General features: G+C 52.1%; 8 protein-coding genes across 8 annotated transcripts; 4 read left to right on the top strand and 4 right to left on the bottom strand.

The window, feature by feature from the left end:
• Positions 1 to 8: 8 nt before the first annotated feature.
• Positions 9 to 302, bottom strand: M421DRAFT_49038 (uncharacterized protein; the record flags this gene model as incomplete). Its single annotated transcript, XM_033594762.1, has 1 exon — positions 9 to 302. A coding segment is annotated over one exon (294 nt), but the record flags the coding sequence as incomplete, so codon positions are not given.
• Positions 228 to 2,136, bottom strand: M421DRAFT_426795 (FAD/NAD(P)-binding domain-containing protein). Its single transcript, XM_033594499.1, has 2 exons — positions 1,655 to 2,136; positions 228 to 1,599 (listed from the first exon to the last, which is right to left on the bottom strand). Exons 1-2 carry the CDS (start codon positions 1,772 to 1,774, stop codon positions 394 to 396), a joined length of 1,326 nt encoding a protein of 441 aa, XP_033442808.1. The 5' UTR covers positions 1,775 to 2,136; the 3' UTR covers positions 228 to 393.
• Positions 2,137 to 2,188: 52 nt separating this feature from the next.
• Positions 2,189 to 4,211, top strand: M421DRAFT_77810 (dimethylaniline monooxygenase; the record flags this gene model as incomplete). The annotated part of the gene is made up of 6 exons (XM_033597358.1): positions 2,189 to 2,214; positions 2,269 to 2,349; positions 2,430 to 2,755; positions 2,806 to 2,949; positions 2,990 to 4,068; positions 4,119 to 4,211. 6 exons carry the CDS (start codon positions 2,189 to 2,191, stop codon positions 4,209 to 4,211), a joined length of 1,749 nt encoding a protein of 582 aa, XP_033442807.1.
• An 848-nt stretch (positions 4,212 to 5,059) lies between these two features.
• M421DRAFT_96716 (FAD/NAD(P)-binding domain-containing protein) lies at positions 5,060 to 6,649 on the top strand (the record flags this gene model as incomplete). The annotated part of the gene is made up of 4 exons (XM_033598414.1): positions 5,060 to 5,485; positions 5,537 to 5,790; positions 5,899 to 6,379; positions 6,563 to 6,649. 4 exons carry the CDS (start codon positions 5,060 to 5,062, stop codon positions 6,647 to 6,649), a joined length of 1,248 nt encoding a protein of 415 aa, XP_033442806.1.
• Positions 6,650 to 6,966: 317 nt separating this feature from the next.
• On the top strand, positions 6,967 to 8,358 carry M421DRAFT_410338 (uncharacterized protein; the record flags this gene model as incomplete). Its single annotated transcript, XM_033590380.1, has 4 exons — positions 6,967 to 7,027; positions 7,089 to 7,354; positions 7,620 to 7,740; positions 7,811 to 8,358. 4 exons carry the CDS (start codon positions 6,967 to 6,969, stop codon positions 8,122 to 8,124), a joined length of 762 nt encoding a protein of 253 aa, XP_033442805.1. The 3' UTR covers positions 8,125 to 8,358.
• Positions 8,359 to 8,451: 93 nt separating this feature from the next.
• M421DRAFT_426793 (uncharacterized protein) lies at positions 8,452 to 9,195 on the bottom strand. Its single transcript, XM_033594498.1, has one exon. The coding sequence runs from the start codon at positions 9,076 to 9,078 to the stop codon at positions 8,584 to 8,586; it is 495 nt and encodes a 164-aa protein (XP_033442804.1). The 5' UTR covers positions 9,079 to 9,195; the 3' UTR covers positions 8,452 to 8,583.
• Positions 9,196 to 10,631: 1,436 nt separating this feature from the next.
• M421DRAFT_353993 (ARM repeat-containing protein) lies at positions 10,632 to 14,382 on the bottom strand. Its single transcript, XM_033589595.1, has 3 exons — positions 13,782 to 14,382; positions 13,291 to 13,614; positions 10,632 to 13,238 (listed from the first exon to the last, which is right to left on the bottom strand). Exons 1-3 carry the CDS (start codon positions 14,015 to 14,017, stop codon positions 10,835 to 10,837), a joined length of 2,964 nt encoding a protein of 987 aa, XP_033442803.1. The 5' UTR covers positions 14,018 to 14,382; the 3' UTR covers positions 10,632 to 10,834.
• M421DRAFT_426792 (dynein regulator) lies at positions 13,991 to 16,140 on the top strand. Its single transcript, XM_033594497.1, has 3 exons — positions 13,991 to 14,336; positions 14,389 to 14,554; positions 14,603 to 16,140. Exons 1-3 carry the CDS (start codon positions 14,299 to 14,301, stop codon positions 15,785 to 15,787), a joined length of 1,389 nt encoding a protein of 462 aa, XP_033442802.1. The 5' UTR covers positions 13,991 to 14,298; the 3' UTR covers positions 15,788 to 16,140.
• The last annotated feature ends 199 nt before the right edge of the window (positions 16,141 to 16,339 follow it).

Below are 16,339 nucleotides of genomic sequence, written 5' to 3'. Positions count from 1 at the left end.
ATAACTGCCTCCTCTTCATGCTTCTGAAGCTTAGATGAGTTGGGGTGGGTATCGCGTCGTGGGGTTCTTCCGGCGCCTTGATGGCTAAGTGTACTTTGAGGAACCTTGTAGATAGCAGCAGCGCGTCGCTGGCTTAGTGACGCGTTAGATTTCATTGCTTGGGTAGCAAGTATAACTCTATCTGCACAGGAAAGTAATTCAAGATCAACTGGTTGAGCCATTGTAATTGATAGTAGAAAGCGTTGTGGTCTTGGCAGAGTGATTCGCTCGGTGGGGTGATCCGCTCGGTGGTGGACCACGTTAGTTCAAATTGGGAAAATGCTGCTCCGAGGTCCTCAATCTATTGTTCAAGACGACGCAGCAATTCTGGTCACATGCATGACATACATGATGCTACCTCCAGGGTATTTCTATGTCCAAGGCCTTCGCGACTCGCATAGCTGACACCACGCAGCCTTCTAGCAATACCATGCCATCCCAGCACCAACCTCCAACAAGGTAAACGTTGTCATCTCCGTTCCTCCAAAGCGGAACTGTCTTCTCATCACTATAGCACTCCTGGGTATCTCCAAATATCGCGTTGACAATGCGCTGACTCTGTGGGCTTCGAAGAACGCGTGTGAAGCTGACAGAGTGAGTGACTCGAGACTCTTCCAGAGGACTGAAGGGGCAAGTGGTAACGATCGCACCGCACGGCTGGATATGATGTGACTCCGTCTTGTGCCCCGTAGACGTCGATGTGTTCAGGTGGATCAACTGCGCGTTGTGGTTCAATTTGCCCGTTAGTTTCTGCTCATGTCCCTGGTTCAATACAGTATCGTCTGTATGTACGACACTTTCCACGACAGCTGTCGGTATGCGTGCCATGTAGTGTTGCAAAGGCCCGAAGACCTGTCCTACGACATCAGGCGCAACCGCCAAGACAACTTTGTCGAACGTCTCCATTCGCTGTTGTCCGTCGGCACCCCTCCACGATAACTGCACGCCCTTCTCGTTTGGCTCAACTGCAGTAACCACAGCGTTAAGCTCGTACTGTATGCCCTTTGCCAAACGATCCTGTACTGCTCGAACTCCTTCTGAGACGGTGTAGTGTGGTGCTCGGTGCGTTCTTCGTTTGTATTCTGTCAGGTCAGAAGCAGGAAACGCAAGCAGCGATTCGTGAGGACAGGTTGTTACACTCGAGATGAGCGGAAGGACGTAGTATGTTGCGAAGTACTTTGGTGTCCATGTTCGATCAAAGTATGCTTTCAGCGTCTCGCCTGGATGCGGAGCTATGAAGAAGCAGCAGAGCGAGAAGTAGACGTAACACAGAGTGAGAATCCCGAATTCGAGCAGGTATGAAATCAAGCTGACGCCATTCAGCCGCGCAGGGAGCTGATGTAGATTCGACGCGTGCGTGAAGTAGGGCGATTTCGATTGCGCGAATTCGAACAGAAAGGGTTGTGACTGATATTGGATGCCCAAGTAGTCGTACATGGACCCCAGATTGCTGTAGAAGCCGCCAGCGAAAGCGCGCATGGGCAGGTCGACGCGGTCGGACGATGTGCGCGCAGCATTGGAGATGGAGACGGACGCCGAGTCGAGGGAGAGTGTGTTGCCCTGAGAACCTTGTCAGACTTCGTGACTGTTGGTGTACGTCAATTGTGCAACAAACCGACTCAAACACTTTCACCATGTATCTTTCGCGACAGTCTTGCTTGAGCAGGTGGGCTGTGACAAGCCCTGCCATACCCGAGCCCACAACAGCAACCCTCACATGTTGCTGTGACTCCATTATTAAGGTCGAGAGTAGACAATGAAGCTATACAGAAGCGCTGCAATTAAGTGGGCAGTAGACATGGCGTGAGCTGGCGCGGTGTTCCTCGGCTGCTGAAGGTTTCCAATTTGTCGGAGAAAGGCCGCAAGGGGCAGTATCTGCGACAAACCTTGCCGCAATTCAGGAATCCACAATTGTTTTGGAGTAGCTTAGTGGAAGGGAGCTGAGAGAACGAATGTATACGTCACGACAATCCGCTGATTGGGTGAGAACTGCAGGTTCGAATGCGCTCGTCCTGCAGGTGCAACAACGACACTGCGTGATAACTACGATAACGTCATTCTAATCTGTAGTATAGACAACACTCAATCGCAGCGTCTCTTTTGCGCGTGTGGATCAGACAACATGGCAGGCACAGACAAGGCGCGAATGATGCGCGTTGCTGTCATTGGTGCAGGGTCCGTACATCCGAATCGCATCACACATTACTATCGTGGCTAACACGTGACTAGCCCTGGAGGATTGACCACACTCAAGACCCTCCTCGAGGCATCTACTCCTGATAGACCGATTGAGGCCGTGTTGTTCGAAGCGTAAGGTCCCTTGTGCACGGTCCATACAGCGTTCCCCCGACCGGGTCGCTGTGGTTCAACAGAAGCTAAGTGGCGAACAGTGAAGAAGGCATCGGGGGTACTTTCCAGTATCGATCATACGAGAACGCCGAACTTGTCTCTTCGAAGCAATTGACGACCTTCTCTGATCATCGTTTTCCACTGTCAGCCCCAGACCATATATCGTTGCCGCAATACGTTGAGTACCTTCGAGCTTACGTAGACCGTTTTGCGCTCAGTTCTCGCATCAAGCTTAGATGTCCAGTCACCAGCATCACACCTATCGAGAAGTCTGTTGATACCGAATGGAAACACCGAGTTAAGTATGTGGACCTGGAGAATGACACGGAGCGGTCCTTTGACTGTTCGCATGTTGCTATCTGCACAGGTAGGTGATTGATAATATCGAATACTGAATCCCACACTCATAGATAACAGGTCTCCATGTGGAGCCAAACGTGCCCTCTATACCAGGCATTGAGAACCTGAAGGGAGAAGCTTTACATTCCTCGCAGTACAAGGGTCGCGCTCAACTTACCGGCCAAGACGTCCTGATCATGGGCTGTGGAGAGACCGGCATGGGTATGGGTATGGCACTCTATGTGGAACTCACAACTGACAGTTACAGATGTTGCCTATGAGGCTATCAAGGCCGACGCCAAGTCGGTTACCATGTGCTTTAGGGCTGGCTTTTTGTCCTTTCCAAAGGCTCTTTCCCAATTCAAAGTCTTTGGCAAGCAATTCAAAGGTGGACTGCCTATCGATGGCCTCATCACCAACCTCTTCGAGACCGCTTACGTCCACAATGCGGTTGCTGCAAGCCGTATGCGTTGGTTTGTATCTGACTTTGTCATCAAGCGTGTGTTGTGGTTCCTCACAGGTACCCAAGCCGGCATGAATCAGCACGTCGGCGCCCTGCCACACGATCGCTTGGGCAGAGCGTTTGTGTTCCTGAACAAAAGCAGTAAAGCAATGCCATACCTGAACCGGCCGTATCAGGAGAAACACCCTCTTGGTTTCTTGGGCAACGGCTACGTGGATCCTCCAGAAGATGCGCAATCGAAGAGGTGGGTGGATACATGTACATTCCCTGAGCGTATAGATAAGACTGGCAAAGTCATCTTTCAAAAGACCACAGCGCGAAAGGACTGGAGGCGCATGAAGGATGCAGAAGTCAGACCGACCCTCGTGGTCTACTGTACTGGCTACAGGCAATCCTTCTCATACCTGCACCCGTCTTACAAGACAGCTTCAGATGCCACGGTACGCAACATTATTGCTCCAGATGAGCAAAGTGTCGCCTTCATCGGCTTTGTCCGCCCAGGTGTTGGTGCTATACCACCCATTGCTGAACAACAAGCAATGTGGTGGACTGCACTGATCACCGGACGCATGAAGATGCCCATTGACCCACCACATTACCACCTCATTTCGCCCGATACTGCTCGTATCCGGTACGGCGTTGACCACAGCGCATACATGAGTACGCTCGCAAAGGACTTCGGTGGTGCGCCTGGTGTTGTCGAGCTGTGGACGACACATGGGCTGAAGGTGCTGTTGATCTACTGCTTTGGCGCCAGCTTTGTCACATTCTACCGACTTATAGGCCCCTTCAAGAGCAAAGATGCGCCTGGAATAGCGAAGACGGAGCTGGCTGAGACGATCATGCGCAGGGGTATACTCGGTAATCTGTTCTTTGGTGTAAGTGGCCTCAATGCTCCTCATTGAGCAGATATGCTGACCTCGACCAGGTGATACCCATGATATTCTATGGTCTGATAAACGGTGCTGCTTTGCTTCTCGAAACACTGCACCTCCTGCCACGTGAAAGCCCGGCTATGTAGAGTAGGCCCGGTCAAACGAGCAGATAAGCAAGATCTGACTCTGAAATCGGTCGCACGCTGCTTGTGATACGTGATTGATGTCGCCTTTTATAATTCACCTCTGGGTACGGTGAAATCTAAGTCTGTGCCTTCGGTCAACATTCTGATCATTTTCCGGCCATCGATACACGCGAGCGATCTCCTAGATCGAGACTGGGCGACTCTCTTGTAGTGGCTGCGATGCTCGGTTTACTGTCGGCCGCCCGAGTCAAATCAACATGAGCTCAAGCGGGATATGAGCAATTGCTATTATGCCATCCGCCGTTACACTGGTGGATGTCTTGCTCCGACGTACGCACTCTGTAAGTCTTCGGTATCAAGATAGGGCAATCGAGACAGGTTAGCTACGCCCGTGGAGATGGCAGGACATGTTGCGACTTGTCGCAATTGCGTAGCATTAGAGACATGTTCTCTCGAAGGTGAATAATCTTTGAAAGCGAGCCGTTGCAAAGCGTCCAAGTGTGCGGGGGTCGCTCTCTCACTTTAACATCCGAATCAGGAAGCTCCACTCAACGCGCCTTGCACCTGCATGGCGCTAAGGTAGTACCGGCAGCGTTGAGCGACGAAGAAGCTCGTTTTTTGGCCGATCAACCGACGCCTGGCCATAGCTTCCTCACTTGAATGCCGCGAAATGGTATTCATATTCATACTCGAACGATGGAATTGTCTTTTAAAGTAGTTGATAACGAAATGAGTCTTGGAGCTATGTGCCGTTTAAAACCCGTGGTCCTCAGTCGCGTTTCGTACACCGCAATTTCTTCACGATCAATTACTTTGTCTGTCGCATTTGAGCGCGTCTTCCTCACGATATGACTTCACGCGATGGTTACACATGGACTCCTGCATCCGGCCTGACATCTGGTGTGCCAACCCTCGGTTCCATCAGCCCTCCGAGTAACGTCTCTAGCTCGGAGATTTTGTACGACGTCATTGTTATCGGCGCTGGATACTGCGGTCTTACAGCTGCACGCAATGCTTCAGCCGAAGGATTGAAGGTCCTCCTACTTGAAGGTCGTGACCATATTGGAGGTCGCTCATGGTCTTCAAATATCGACGGCTACCCTTTCGAGATGGGCGGTACGTGGGTCCATTGGGGACAATCGAACACATGGCGCGAGATGTTGAGATACCAGATGATGAACGATGTTGAGAAGTCCTTTGACTTCTCGCACGGCGTCAATCATTACGAGCTGAATATTGGTCAGCAAGGTAGCACCATGACTCACGAGAAAGAGGTTTGTGCTTCTCATCTACAATAGCTGCGTTCTTGAACTGATAATTTGGAGGATGAACTTATCATCTCAGCTTTGAACAAGTTTACGAACATCGATGGAGCCTATGGAGGAAACATTATCCCTCTGCCATACGATACCTTCTATGTCCCGGCGGCGAAAGATCTCGACAAGCTCTCCGCCCAGGACCGAATCAACGAGATCGAGTCACAACTCTCGCCGCACGAGCGAGCAGTGCTGGAATCGTTCATTCTGCTCAGCAGTGGTGCCACACTTACTACTATGAGCTTCCACGAGTTCATGCACTGGTGAGTCGAGGTCACGACACGTGATGGTCGTCGCTACCATGCTGTACGCCTGATCTCCGCCATGCCGTTGAACGTTTTGGGCGAGGTCACATTCGATCCGCCACTCAGCGCCGGCAAGAAAGCAGCTATTGCAACAGGTCACGCCAACCAATGCGTCAAGGTTCACGCCGAGATATCTAACAAAGACCTATGCTCATGTACAGGCGTCACATACCCGCACAACGAACTCATGTACGCAATCGGTGATGGCACGACACCTGCAGGCAACACACACGTTGTCTGCTTCGGCGGTAGCAACAAACACATTGATCCTGAGGTCAACATTGACGCGACAAAGCGCGCAGTAACGAACATGTTCGTGCAACAGGAGAAGGAGCCTAAGATCGAGAGGCTGGTGTTTCACAACTGGTCGAAGGACGAATTCGCAAAGGGCGCGTGGTTCTTCCCACCACCTGGGCTGCTCGCCAACCATCTCGACGACATGAGAGCGAGACATGGGAACGTGATGTTCGCGAACGCAGATTGGGCACTGGGCTGGAGGAGTTTCATCGATGGAGCGATTGAGGAGGGAACCAGGGCAGCGTTCGAAGTAAGAAAGGAGCTGGCGGAGCTCGAAACAGTAAAGCCCAGCCTGTAGGTTGGTCATGTAGAGGAGATGACTTTTTAATATCGATCTTGCTAGCTTCCCAAGGTTGTGAATGTCTGGGAAAAGTCATTGCTGGAAAGTGTGACTTTACAAACACGTTGACGGGACGCGACTCAGTCCGCGAAGGTCCAACGACCGCCTAGCGACATCAAAGGCCAGATCGCATTTTGGATCGGTGCCGAAGCTAAATTGCCGCGTGTCACCCTGGTATGATAGCGCGTGATCAGCCATGGCTCAAACTCCGCGTTCAATTAACGACTTATGGATGTGGGCAGTACGCGCTTGCCCGATCAGGGCAATAAAGGGAAAACCCTCATGTCGGATGACTATCTCATAGCTCATAGTCCAGATAAACCAATTGGGGGATGATTGCAGTGATGGGCGATAGGCCACACCTCGCTCTCGATACATCGTATCTCCTTGAACTGGAGGCGACAGTGATAAGACAGGAGCCGACTTGATATATAAGTCGTCCGCCACAAGCCTGTCATCGACAAACAGCCAGACTATCATCCTCACCTACCATCACTATGGACCCTACTGAGAAGAAGATAGACTACGAATTGAAGGTCTCTACGGACCTTGAGCGCTGTGAGTACATAAAAAGACCCATTACCACGGTCCACCAACCCTCAACTGACGGTAGGCGTAGTACCATCGCAGCATCAAGGACAGATCCAGACTCCCCACCTCGAAGGCCTTGTCCTCCAGAATGAAGAAGTACGGAACATGAGCAGTATAGAAACCATATCCGCAGGTTGGATCATCTGCAACAGCTGGGCAGGTATTGCTGCGACCTTTGCTCTGGCTATCGCACAAGGTGGCCCGGCAACGTTGATATACGGGCCCATCATCATGTGCGTTCTAATCGGTGCTTGTGCCATCTCACTGGCGGAGCTGGCGAGCGTATATCCTACAGTAAGTTGCTTTGAATGACAAGTGGCTTGAGTAAATTTGATCTTTCCAGACTGGTGTGCATTACCACTGGGTTTCGATACTGGCTCCCGAGAAATAGAGCCGTCAACTAGTTAGTTGACTTAGATCCAATGACAAGGATGGCATGAACGATGACAATTAACAGAGCTACTGCTGTGGAGCAACAAACGTCTTCTCTTGGATAGCGATTTGCGCAGGCATTGCTATCATTGTCCCTCAGCTGTGCCTCGGTATGGCTGTGTTCTAGAACCCGACGTATGTCCCGCAAGCGTGGCACGCCTTCCTTTTGTACCAGGCCATCAATGCCCTGTTACTGGTCTACAACATCTATCTGCTTCGGCGCACGATGTGGGTGCACGACCTTGCTTGTAAGTCAGCGCTCGAATTACTTTGTCACTTCACAAGAGTAGGACTCTTACTGATCCCTCGAACACATAGTCTTCGTGTCGATTAGCAGTTTTCTTGTGATCGTCGTGACTTGCCTTGCTCAGACGGCATCGCGCTTCCAGCCCACAGCGTCGGTGTGGACGACCTTCCTCAACGATGGCGGCTGGTCCAACGGCATCGCGCTCCTCACAGGACTCGTCTCGCCGAACTACATGTACGCCGGTATTGATGGCGCAGTACATCTCGCCGAAGAATGCAAGAATCCTGGAATCTTTTGCTCTCGAATTCCTTCTCCCCACTCAATAGTTAGTATACGTGGGAGGCTAAGCAACGATGATGTTGACATTGGCTCGAGAGGATGCTAGGGGTCGAAACCAACTAGACTTTTTCCAAACACAAATCCGAGAGAGACAGTCGCTACTTGCGCCACTCCGTCATCGCAAACAATATGTTCACGTGCTCAATCGCATTGCTGGCGCCGGTGGTCAGGAATATGTGCTCGGGTCTAAGAGGTTCTGTTGCAGCCAAAATAGAGGCAAAATGTACATACATTTGCACCCCTAAACTAGCTGGTAAATAGGCATGATATGTGCTGCGACAGGTTCAACCAGAGCAAAGTGTGTTTTAAAGAATGTACTTCAGCTCTAAAGAAGTCTTAACAATAAGCTACTTGGACTAGAAGCAGACGCAGCTGAATAAACAAGTACATTTTTATATGCTAAAACTAAGTATATAATACTAAGATGATTAGGTAGAAAAAGAGGCGATCTCTTGACATATCGTTCTGTTATAAGTACCCTTTCTGCCTATTTGATTGACCATCTTCACGAACATTTGCTACCGGGACGGCAAGGAGCCTCATTGAAGGATGAATTGATAGAGAATCCCTGCACTCCCTGGTCGATGCGCTCAGGGCCAGGGCCGCCGCATCTACGCGCCATGATATTGCCAATTGGACGGTTCGCAGCGCCAGAGATGCCGTCAAGAGGGCATCCCATGCGTTTTGTCATATATTCGGCAAGAATTATCATGAGGATTGTGTTGCCGTTGCGAGCTTCTGTAGTAAGAGGCAGGACGCATGCTCCGTAGGTAGCGTTGGCAGGCGTTTGAGGAGGCTTGCAGGACGCGACGCGAGCTTGAAGAGTAGCGCGGGCCTCGACTAGATCGGACTCTGGAGCACTGCGAGCCTGAATCAAGTCTGCCTCCGTTATTCCGAAGGCGTTGAGGGCTTCAGGTGAAACTGAAGGGATAGCAGCCGCGTTGGTGGAAACAGCGAGGCAAAGTGCTATGATGGACACATTCTTGATTGAGCTGAACATGTTTAGGGCAGCGGAGTGCAGTTGAAGTCGCTAGAAAGGCTTTGTAGCTTGGTAAAAGAGTGTAAGGTGTTAAAGAGTTTGAAGATGTAAAAGAGTGTGAAGGTGTGAAAGACTGTGTAGGGATGAGAGTAACAATTGAAAGGAAGGTACAAGCTGTACCTTATATACTCATACATACAGGAATCGATATTAGAACGATTACGCACGCTGCTCTTGTCACATTGAACACAGATCGTGCGATCGTATGCGACCATCTAGACCAATTTGCCTACCACACTATCCGTGCACATGTCCATGTTGCTTGCCTGTCCGAATAAGGTTTGTTTTGTCGCATAGCTAGCTTACCTATAGACGTCTCATTACTCACCCAGATATTGCAATACGAAGGGAAGCATTGACCAAAGATTCGTACTACCGTATACCTAACAAAAGATGAACCGATTCACCAAGTGACTAGCGCCACCTCCACTGAAACTGTCCGAGGGCGGAACAGAATGCTCAAACAAGGCTGTACTATTGGCTGAATATCTCAGTAGCTTGCTCTAGGTATATTGGCTTAACCCAGAGCCTACGGTAAACACTTTAACGGTGTGGTTAGAGTACAAGGCTCAGGGGAAGCATGTCACCATGTCTACTGGTATGCATTCATTGCGCAGAACAATCAGTGCGCCGAATCACCAAGACACTACTGTTCTCTTCACGCTACAAAAACACAACGCGCGACTATGGAAGAAGCCCTTACAGAGTATGATACTTTTAAATATGAAGATCAAATCTCGTGGTCTAACAGCGAGCTTCAGGCGAGGTTGTGGATCGCCGCCTGGCGTCGTGGATAAGGCGAAATTCTGCTCATCTTGGCCAGAGGCCTTTCAGCGTTCCATGCCCGGAATTTACACTTGCATCAATGTTCATCTCATTTTGGACCACGCTCCTAAAAACACCCAGAACTTCGGGACAGATACCGTATAAAATGGCAATAGTGAGCGGTGCTACTGCAAAGTTCTGGCCAATGACAAATGTGCAGAGCTGAATGATGATGCTATGATTGGCTGTAAGTGTGCAGGCCAAGTCTTAATGCAAATTCATTCCGGGCGTTTGGAAAGTCAATCTGGGCGTGTGGTAGGTCAATCTGGGCGTTTGGTAGATCATTCTGGGCGTTTGGTAGATCATTCTGGGCGTTTGGTAGATCATTCTGGGCGTTTGGTGGGCCAATCTGGGCATTTTGGCAGGTCATTCTAGGCGTTTGATACGTCAGGTCGACCCCACCGATGATCTTGTTCGTGCGGGGTGAGATACCATGGCGCAAAAGGACTTGAGATTTGCCGGGGCATGAGATGCACGTTGCAAGCATTGTTGTAAGGTTTCATTGTGATGATGTTCAGGGCCTTCCATACACGGACCCCAACCGCCGCAGGGACACGAAGTACGGCGAAACTAGCTAAGCCTTGCTACACGCTACACATCGTACACGAGACTCTGTGACCTCCGTTGCTTTGTAGCATAAGCCCAAGCCCAAGACCAACATGTGGGCTTAATGTAGTAAAGGGAATCTTGGATACGAACCACACCTCGCCAACACCGTATACTTGATGCAAATCCTGCCCAAACCCAGGACGTACAAACCTCTCAGGCCTAGAGCTGATGTAGAGTCCAAACGCAACCGAACGCCGCGTGAAAATACCAAATTGCAGCCTGACTGAACGCATGTGGACAAGTAGAAGAGCCATGAGATGGCGTGATCTATTGTGGTGGCGGCCTACCAATGCCTTGCTTGGCCTGTAAATGCGTCAGTCATGCGCGTGCCATTCTTGTTATACTTTTGAGAATCTACCTTCATCATTTCGATTCTCTGCTTCAAGTTTTGTGTCACTTCAGCAGCCCGCTTCCAGCTCTCTGCACCAGAAGCAGCTTGAGAGCTGCCAAGACGACTTGTGCCGTTCTCAGCTGGGCTATTACGACCACCGCGAGATGAGAACGACGATTTGCCGGACGCATCTGCTCGCAGAGGACTTAGCTTGTCACTCATATGACTGTCTAGTCGAGAGAGAGAATCAAAGTTCTCCTTACCGTCACCGCCCGGACTAATCGGCCCACTCGCAATGCGGCTGTCTTTGCTACCATACGACGCGTGGCTGGTATAGCTAGAGTCACCGAAGCGCCCGTTGCTATCAGAGTAGATCTGATGCTCTAGATCTGCAGGAGGTGGGGAAGTGACACGAACTTGGCGGCTGAGCTCCCTCTTCAAACGGTCAATCTCCCGTTGCTGGGACTGTGTTGTTTGTTCTGCTGCCTCATAATCTGAGCGAGCCCGAACAAGTTGAGTTTCTTTGGCCTTGATGGAGAGCACGTCACGTGTGTGGTCTTCGATTAGTTGAGCGTTTTGGTTCTGAAGCTCGTAGATCTGAGACGTCAGCTTCGTGCGCTCCGTGCGAAGTTCTTCGTTGTGTCGCTGCAGTCTTTCAGCTTCGGCTCTCAATTCCTCAAGCTCCGCTCGCTCTACCAAGCCCAGCCCAGTCGGGGCAGCGGTTGGGGCAGCAACGGGCTCAGCAGCGGGCTTGCCCAGTGGGCGACCCGCAAGACCTCGTCCAGCGCCGAATTTCGGTTGTGGTGGTGGTGCGATATCCTCTTCCTCAAGAGGTGGCGAAGCAATTGGCCTCCTCGGCGAGGGAGCAGCAAGTCCAGGCTTTTTCAATCCTCCAAGACGTGGGCCTGCAAGACCTGACTTGAGCTTGGACACACCAGGGCGTGCTGTAGGCTTCGGAGCCAGCGGTGCTGTTGGCTCTTCGGCAGGTGGTGGTTGTGGAGCTGCTGCTGCTGGTGCGGCCTTCTTGGGAGCTGGTCGCTTTCCGAGTGCTGGCTTCTTTCCGGCTGGTGCAGCTGCAGGCTTGGGTGGAGGTGCAGCAGCCTTCGGCTTGTACTTGGCCTTGACTTCCGCTGCCTCATAGTATTCCTTGATCTTGTTCTTCCTGATGTCATCGAGACCGTCCATATGCGCGTTCATGATGCGGTCTCCCATGATCTTCCATAGTGTGCCGAGTACTTCCGCACCCGCAGAACGCTGTACCTCTTGCGACTCGGTCAAGAGCTTGGTCGAGGCTTCCGCCAATGTTTTTGCTTCTGGCGGTGAAGGGGCCTCGCGAGTGTTCCTCAGACATCGAACCAAAAACCTTGTAGACTCCAGCTTGACCTGAGGGTTCTTGTGTTTCAGGAACTCCAATATTTCTTCCAGGCAATCTGCGAAGTTTGAAGACGCGAATGCGGCGTCGAGAGCAGCTCCCAGCGCATCCGTTACGGTCTGCTTCTTCTCCTTCAGCCTTTCCATCATGGCGTTCATGATGTCTTTGCGGTATTTGTTGAAGCTCTTCTTCAGGCCCTTGGCCAGGAGCTCAACGCAGTTTGCTGCCGTGATCACAACTGCAACGTTTGCATCCTTCATGGATTTGGCGAAGCCGCGTACCAAGTCGTCGAATGGTCCTTCAGCGATTCTCGGGATGTCCAGAGCCTTTTGCGTTTCCTCCAGCACCTCTTTGCGATCTTTCCACTTGGTCGAGCCCAGACGCTCATTGTAGTCCTTCGGTATCTTCGCAAAAACATCGACGGCCTCGAAGTCAGGCTCTAAATCGATAGCAGCCTCCTCCTCGTCATCGACCTCGTCATCGCCACCTCCTGGCGCTGTTGCAGCTGCCTCTTTCGCTGCCTGTTGAGAGCGAAGCAGGCGCTCCTGCTTCGGTGCTGGCTCATCCTTGACTTTTTCGAACAGTTTCTCAAGATCTTGTTGCTGAACGGGCTTCAGATCGCTCCAGAACAGAGGCTTCATAGCATCCTTGAGCCATCGGTAGAGCTCGACAGTCAACTCCTGTGCCTTCGCTCGGACGTTTTTATCTGCGTGGCCGTAGACCTTGGGTAAAATCTTGAGGACGGACTTGGGCTCGATCGTCTTGCAGCCGTAGGCGTGGTAAAGTTGGGTCAGGGCGTCTAGTGTCGCAGCGATGGTTTTGGGGACTTTATGCGAAAGAACGGGAAGAAGCTCCTCGATGACCGGCTCGGGCTTATCAGTCTCGATATAGAGCATCAGCGCTTCGAGCGCAGCTTGCTTCGCTGCGGCACGGGTTGATGGGAGACCCTTTTCGGCGATGGTAGCAATTGTGACTTGTCGCGTTCTGCAGCAGTCGTCAGCGAAGCACAGGCATCAGATATACCAACTATTCCTACCGTGTACAGCCCTGCTGGCCAGATATTTCGAGGAAGGCGCATAGTGCGCCGAGGCCTTCTTGTTGTGCCGCGACGTTGGAGTCGCCCACGACGCCTTTCCATATGCTTGCATCGTTGATGAACTGGCGCACTATAGGCTCGTTCTCACTCGCAGCGATCTTGAACTCTTTGGTAGCTGCCTCGTATGCTTCCTTCCGAACCTTCCAGTTCTTGTGTGTGAAGCGATCTGGGAGGGGGAGGGCACTAAAGTCCTCTTCTTTATCGGCCATGGCGTGTTGTGTGTGGTGTTTGGTGCGGGGGTGAGTGTGCGTGCAGATAAACGTCCTGTCTGGCTGTCAGTCACCTATGTTTGGGTGGGTCGTCTGCAGGGACGTCTAGCGCCCGTGGAAACTACGCTGGCAATGATGCGCGAGCAGCCTCGAGTTGCATAGCGCGCAATGCATCCAGGAGCCGCTGCAGATATGCAAGGAGAGCAGAGGGGTATGACATACTGTGGCTGTGGCGCACTCGTTCTGCGCGTCGTAAGAACGATGTCGCAGTCGAGATAGGGCCTGGCGGGCGCAGTGTTCTGTGGGTACTGGGTAGTGCCGTCGTGCTGGTTGGGCTGCAAATGGAGGGTTGTTTTGTGTTCGCGGGCGCTGTCGCTACGGTAACTTTCGCGCTGCTGCTGCGGCATCATCATCGCCGCACGAAGTACATACTCAGTACAGCTGCCCGCCCCATCCATGTCCCAGTGAATACTGGGGGCCCACGAGAACACACACCAAGTCCAATCCGGACTCCTTGCGCTCAGTTTGCGCTCAATTTGCGATTACTGCAGTTGCTCCCCCGCGCCTTACCGCTGCCTGTCTCCCACCCGGTGCGCACCGCGAGACACCCCGCCGACTGTCTCTGCGCAGACACTCACCGCAAATCCCCGCCAGACCACAAAAGAAACCCACATCGCCGCCCTGCCAGCGCACATCCTGATCACCTCCCGTGTATGGTGGTCGTCCGGTCATCCCCGCCATGAGCGCTATCCTGACAGACCGGCAAGCGGAGGAGCTGTGAGTGTTGCGGTGCACATCCCACCAGACGTCCCACTAATAGTGAGGGCAGGCACAAGGCCATCATCGCATACCTCGGTGTGATCAATGCGCCAAACACAGCAGCTGCCTTTCGAGAGGAAGCCAGCGTTCCAGATGCCTTCGACGACGCGACACGCAAAAAGTACGAGGGCCTCTTGGAGAAGAAGTGGACGAGCGTAGTGCGTCTACAGAAAAAGGTAGATGCTCCCGAAGGAAGCAGGAGGATGCAGCGCTGATTTGGACAGGTACTTGAACTCGAACAGCGCAATCAGAGTCTCCAGAGTGAATTGGACTCAACCACGCCGACATCCCTCCTGCGGAAGAATCAGGATCCCGCCGCCTGGCTACCACGAGCACCTGCGCGGCATACCCTCCAGTCACATCGCTCGCCTATTACCTGCGTCGCATTCCATCCCATATTCTCCTCGCTGGCCTCCGGTTCCGAAGACACTACTATCAAGATCTGGGATTGGGAGCTTGGTGAACTCGAAAGAACAGTCAAAGGGCATACCAAAGGCGTACTGGACGTTGATTTTGGGGGGCCCCGAGGTGGCACACTTCTTGCGTCGTGCTCAAGCGATCTGACAATTAAGCTGTGGGACCCTTCAGACGAGTACAAGAATATACGGACGCTGCCTGGCCACGACCATTCTGTCTCCGCAGTTCGATTCGTTCCCAGCGGTGCGGCGGGCTCTCCTTCATCAGGCAACCTACTTGTCTCAGCGTCTCGAGACAAGACACTGCGTGTGTGGGATGTGACCACGGGTTACTGCGTCAAGACAATACGAGGACATGCCGACTGGGTGCGAGATGTAGCGCCGAGCTTCGATGGACGGTGGCTCGTGTCAGCTGGTAACGACCAAACAGCACGCCTGTGGGATGCCAACTCTGGAGAGGCCAAATGCACTTTCCTCGGTCACGAGCATGTAGTCGAATGCGTTGCAATCGCACCACCAATCGCGTACACTCATTTGGCTGCGCTGGCCGGACTAAAGAAACCACCACCTGGTAGCAGCTCGGCAGAATACATCGCAACAGGGTCGAGAGACAAAACGGTCAGAATCTGGGACGGGCGAGGGACTCTCATAAGAACACTAGCTGGACACGACAATTGGGTGCGATCACTCGTCTTTCATCCCGGCGGGAAATACTTGCTCTCTGCCAGTGACGACAAGACAATACGGTGCTGGGATCTGGCACAAGAGGGTAAATGTGTAAAAACGGTAACAGACGCGCATAGCCACTTTGTCAGCTGCATGAGATGGGCACCAAATGTAGTGAAAGACGTTCCGGTCAACGGCGACAGCGCCAAGGGTGCAGGATCGAGCGCTGCGAACCAGAGGAAAGAGGAAGACGCTGCCAAGGCAGGAATCAGATGCGTGATTGCGACCGGGTCTGTGGATCTAAATGTCCGCATCTTCGCGTCCTGAACGAGGCATCGACGTGAACGCAACAATCATACGGTCGTTACATTGACCGATTCACCAGCGGTTCACCGGCGATACAGCAAGATAGAGCAAAAGGGTCGTCTCCAATATGCTCACAGCACAAGCAGCGCGAGATGTTTGATCAAAGCTTGGGTCTACAAGGGGCTGTATGCTGGCACGCCCTAGCAATGAGATCACGAATGACAACTTTACGTTCACGGTCGATGCAGACGTCGTTGGCGTGTACTTTTGTAAGGACAGACGTGAGAGTGTCTAGAGGTCTTAGATGGCAGGAACATTAGGTGTAGATAGCAAGAAAGTTGACAAAGTCCAACGCCACCCAAATATTATTGCTCCGCCCACTCTTGAGTTGACGACCGATTGGGAACTCGGCCACAGATTCCAAATTATGCCAGCACTAGTTGATGAGTACTCTTGAAGGAGTCACATCTGCATCTCTACAAATACTTCGATTGCATCTTGTGTTGATACTGTACCCTTCGACCTCCTGGGTGACCTGACACTGTGCACGTGCCAGCTATTTCGCGGAAGCTA

The sequence above is a fragment of the Didymella exigua genome (assembly GCF_010094145.1).
Source record: "Didymella exigua CBS 183.55 unplaced genomic scaffold M421scaffold_67, whole genome shotgun sequence".
NCBI classification, from domain to species: Eukaryota; Fungi; Ascomycota; class Dothideomycetes; order Pleosporales; family Didymellaceae; genus Didymella; species Didymella exigua.
Note: the sequence above shows the minus strand (reverse complement) of the source record. Positions and strands in the feature narration are given on the sequence as shown.

Coding starts and splice junctions, on each gene's coding strand:
- M421DRAFT_426795 (XM_033594499.1), bottom strand. CDS start 1,774: ATGGAGTCACAGCAACATGTGAGGGTTGCTGTTGTGGGCTCGGGTATG. Junction 1,600..1,654: donor TGGTGAAAGTGTTTGAGTCG/GTTTGTTGCACA, acceptor CAAGGTTCTCAG/GGCAACACACTCTCCCTCGA.
- M421DRAFT_426793 (XM_033594498.1), bottom strand. CDS start 9,078: ATGTTCAGCTCAATCAAGAATGTGTCCATCATAGCACTTTGCCTCGCT.
- M421DRAFT_353993 (XM_033589595.1), bottom strand. CDS start 14,017: ATGGATGGGGCGGGCAGCTGTACTGAGTATGTACTTCGTGCGGCGATG. Junction 13,615..13,781: donor ACGAGTGCGCCACAGCCACA/GTATGTCATACC, acceptor ACAGCCAGACAG/GACGTTTATCTGCACGCACA. Junction 13,239..13,290: donor GGCCAGCAGGGCTGTACACG/GTAGGAATAGTT, acceptor CGACTGCTGCAG/AACGCGACAAGTCACAATTG.
- M421DRAFT_426792 (XM_033594497.1), top strand. CDS start 14,299: ATGAGCGCTATCCTGACAGACCGGCAAGCGGAGGAGCT. Junction 14,337..14,388: donor GACCGGCAAGCGGAGGAGCT/GTGAGTGTTGCG, acceptor TAGTGAGGGCAG/GCACAAGGCCATCATCGCAT. Junction 14,555..14,602: donor TAGTGCGTCTACAGAAAAAG/GTAGATGCTCCC, acceptor TGATTTGGACAG/GTACTTGAACTCGAACAGCG.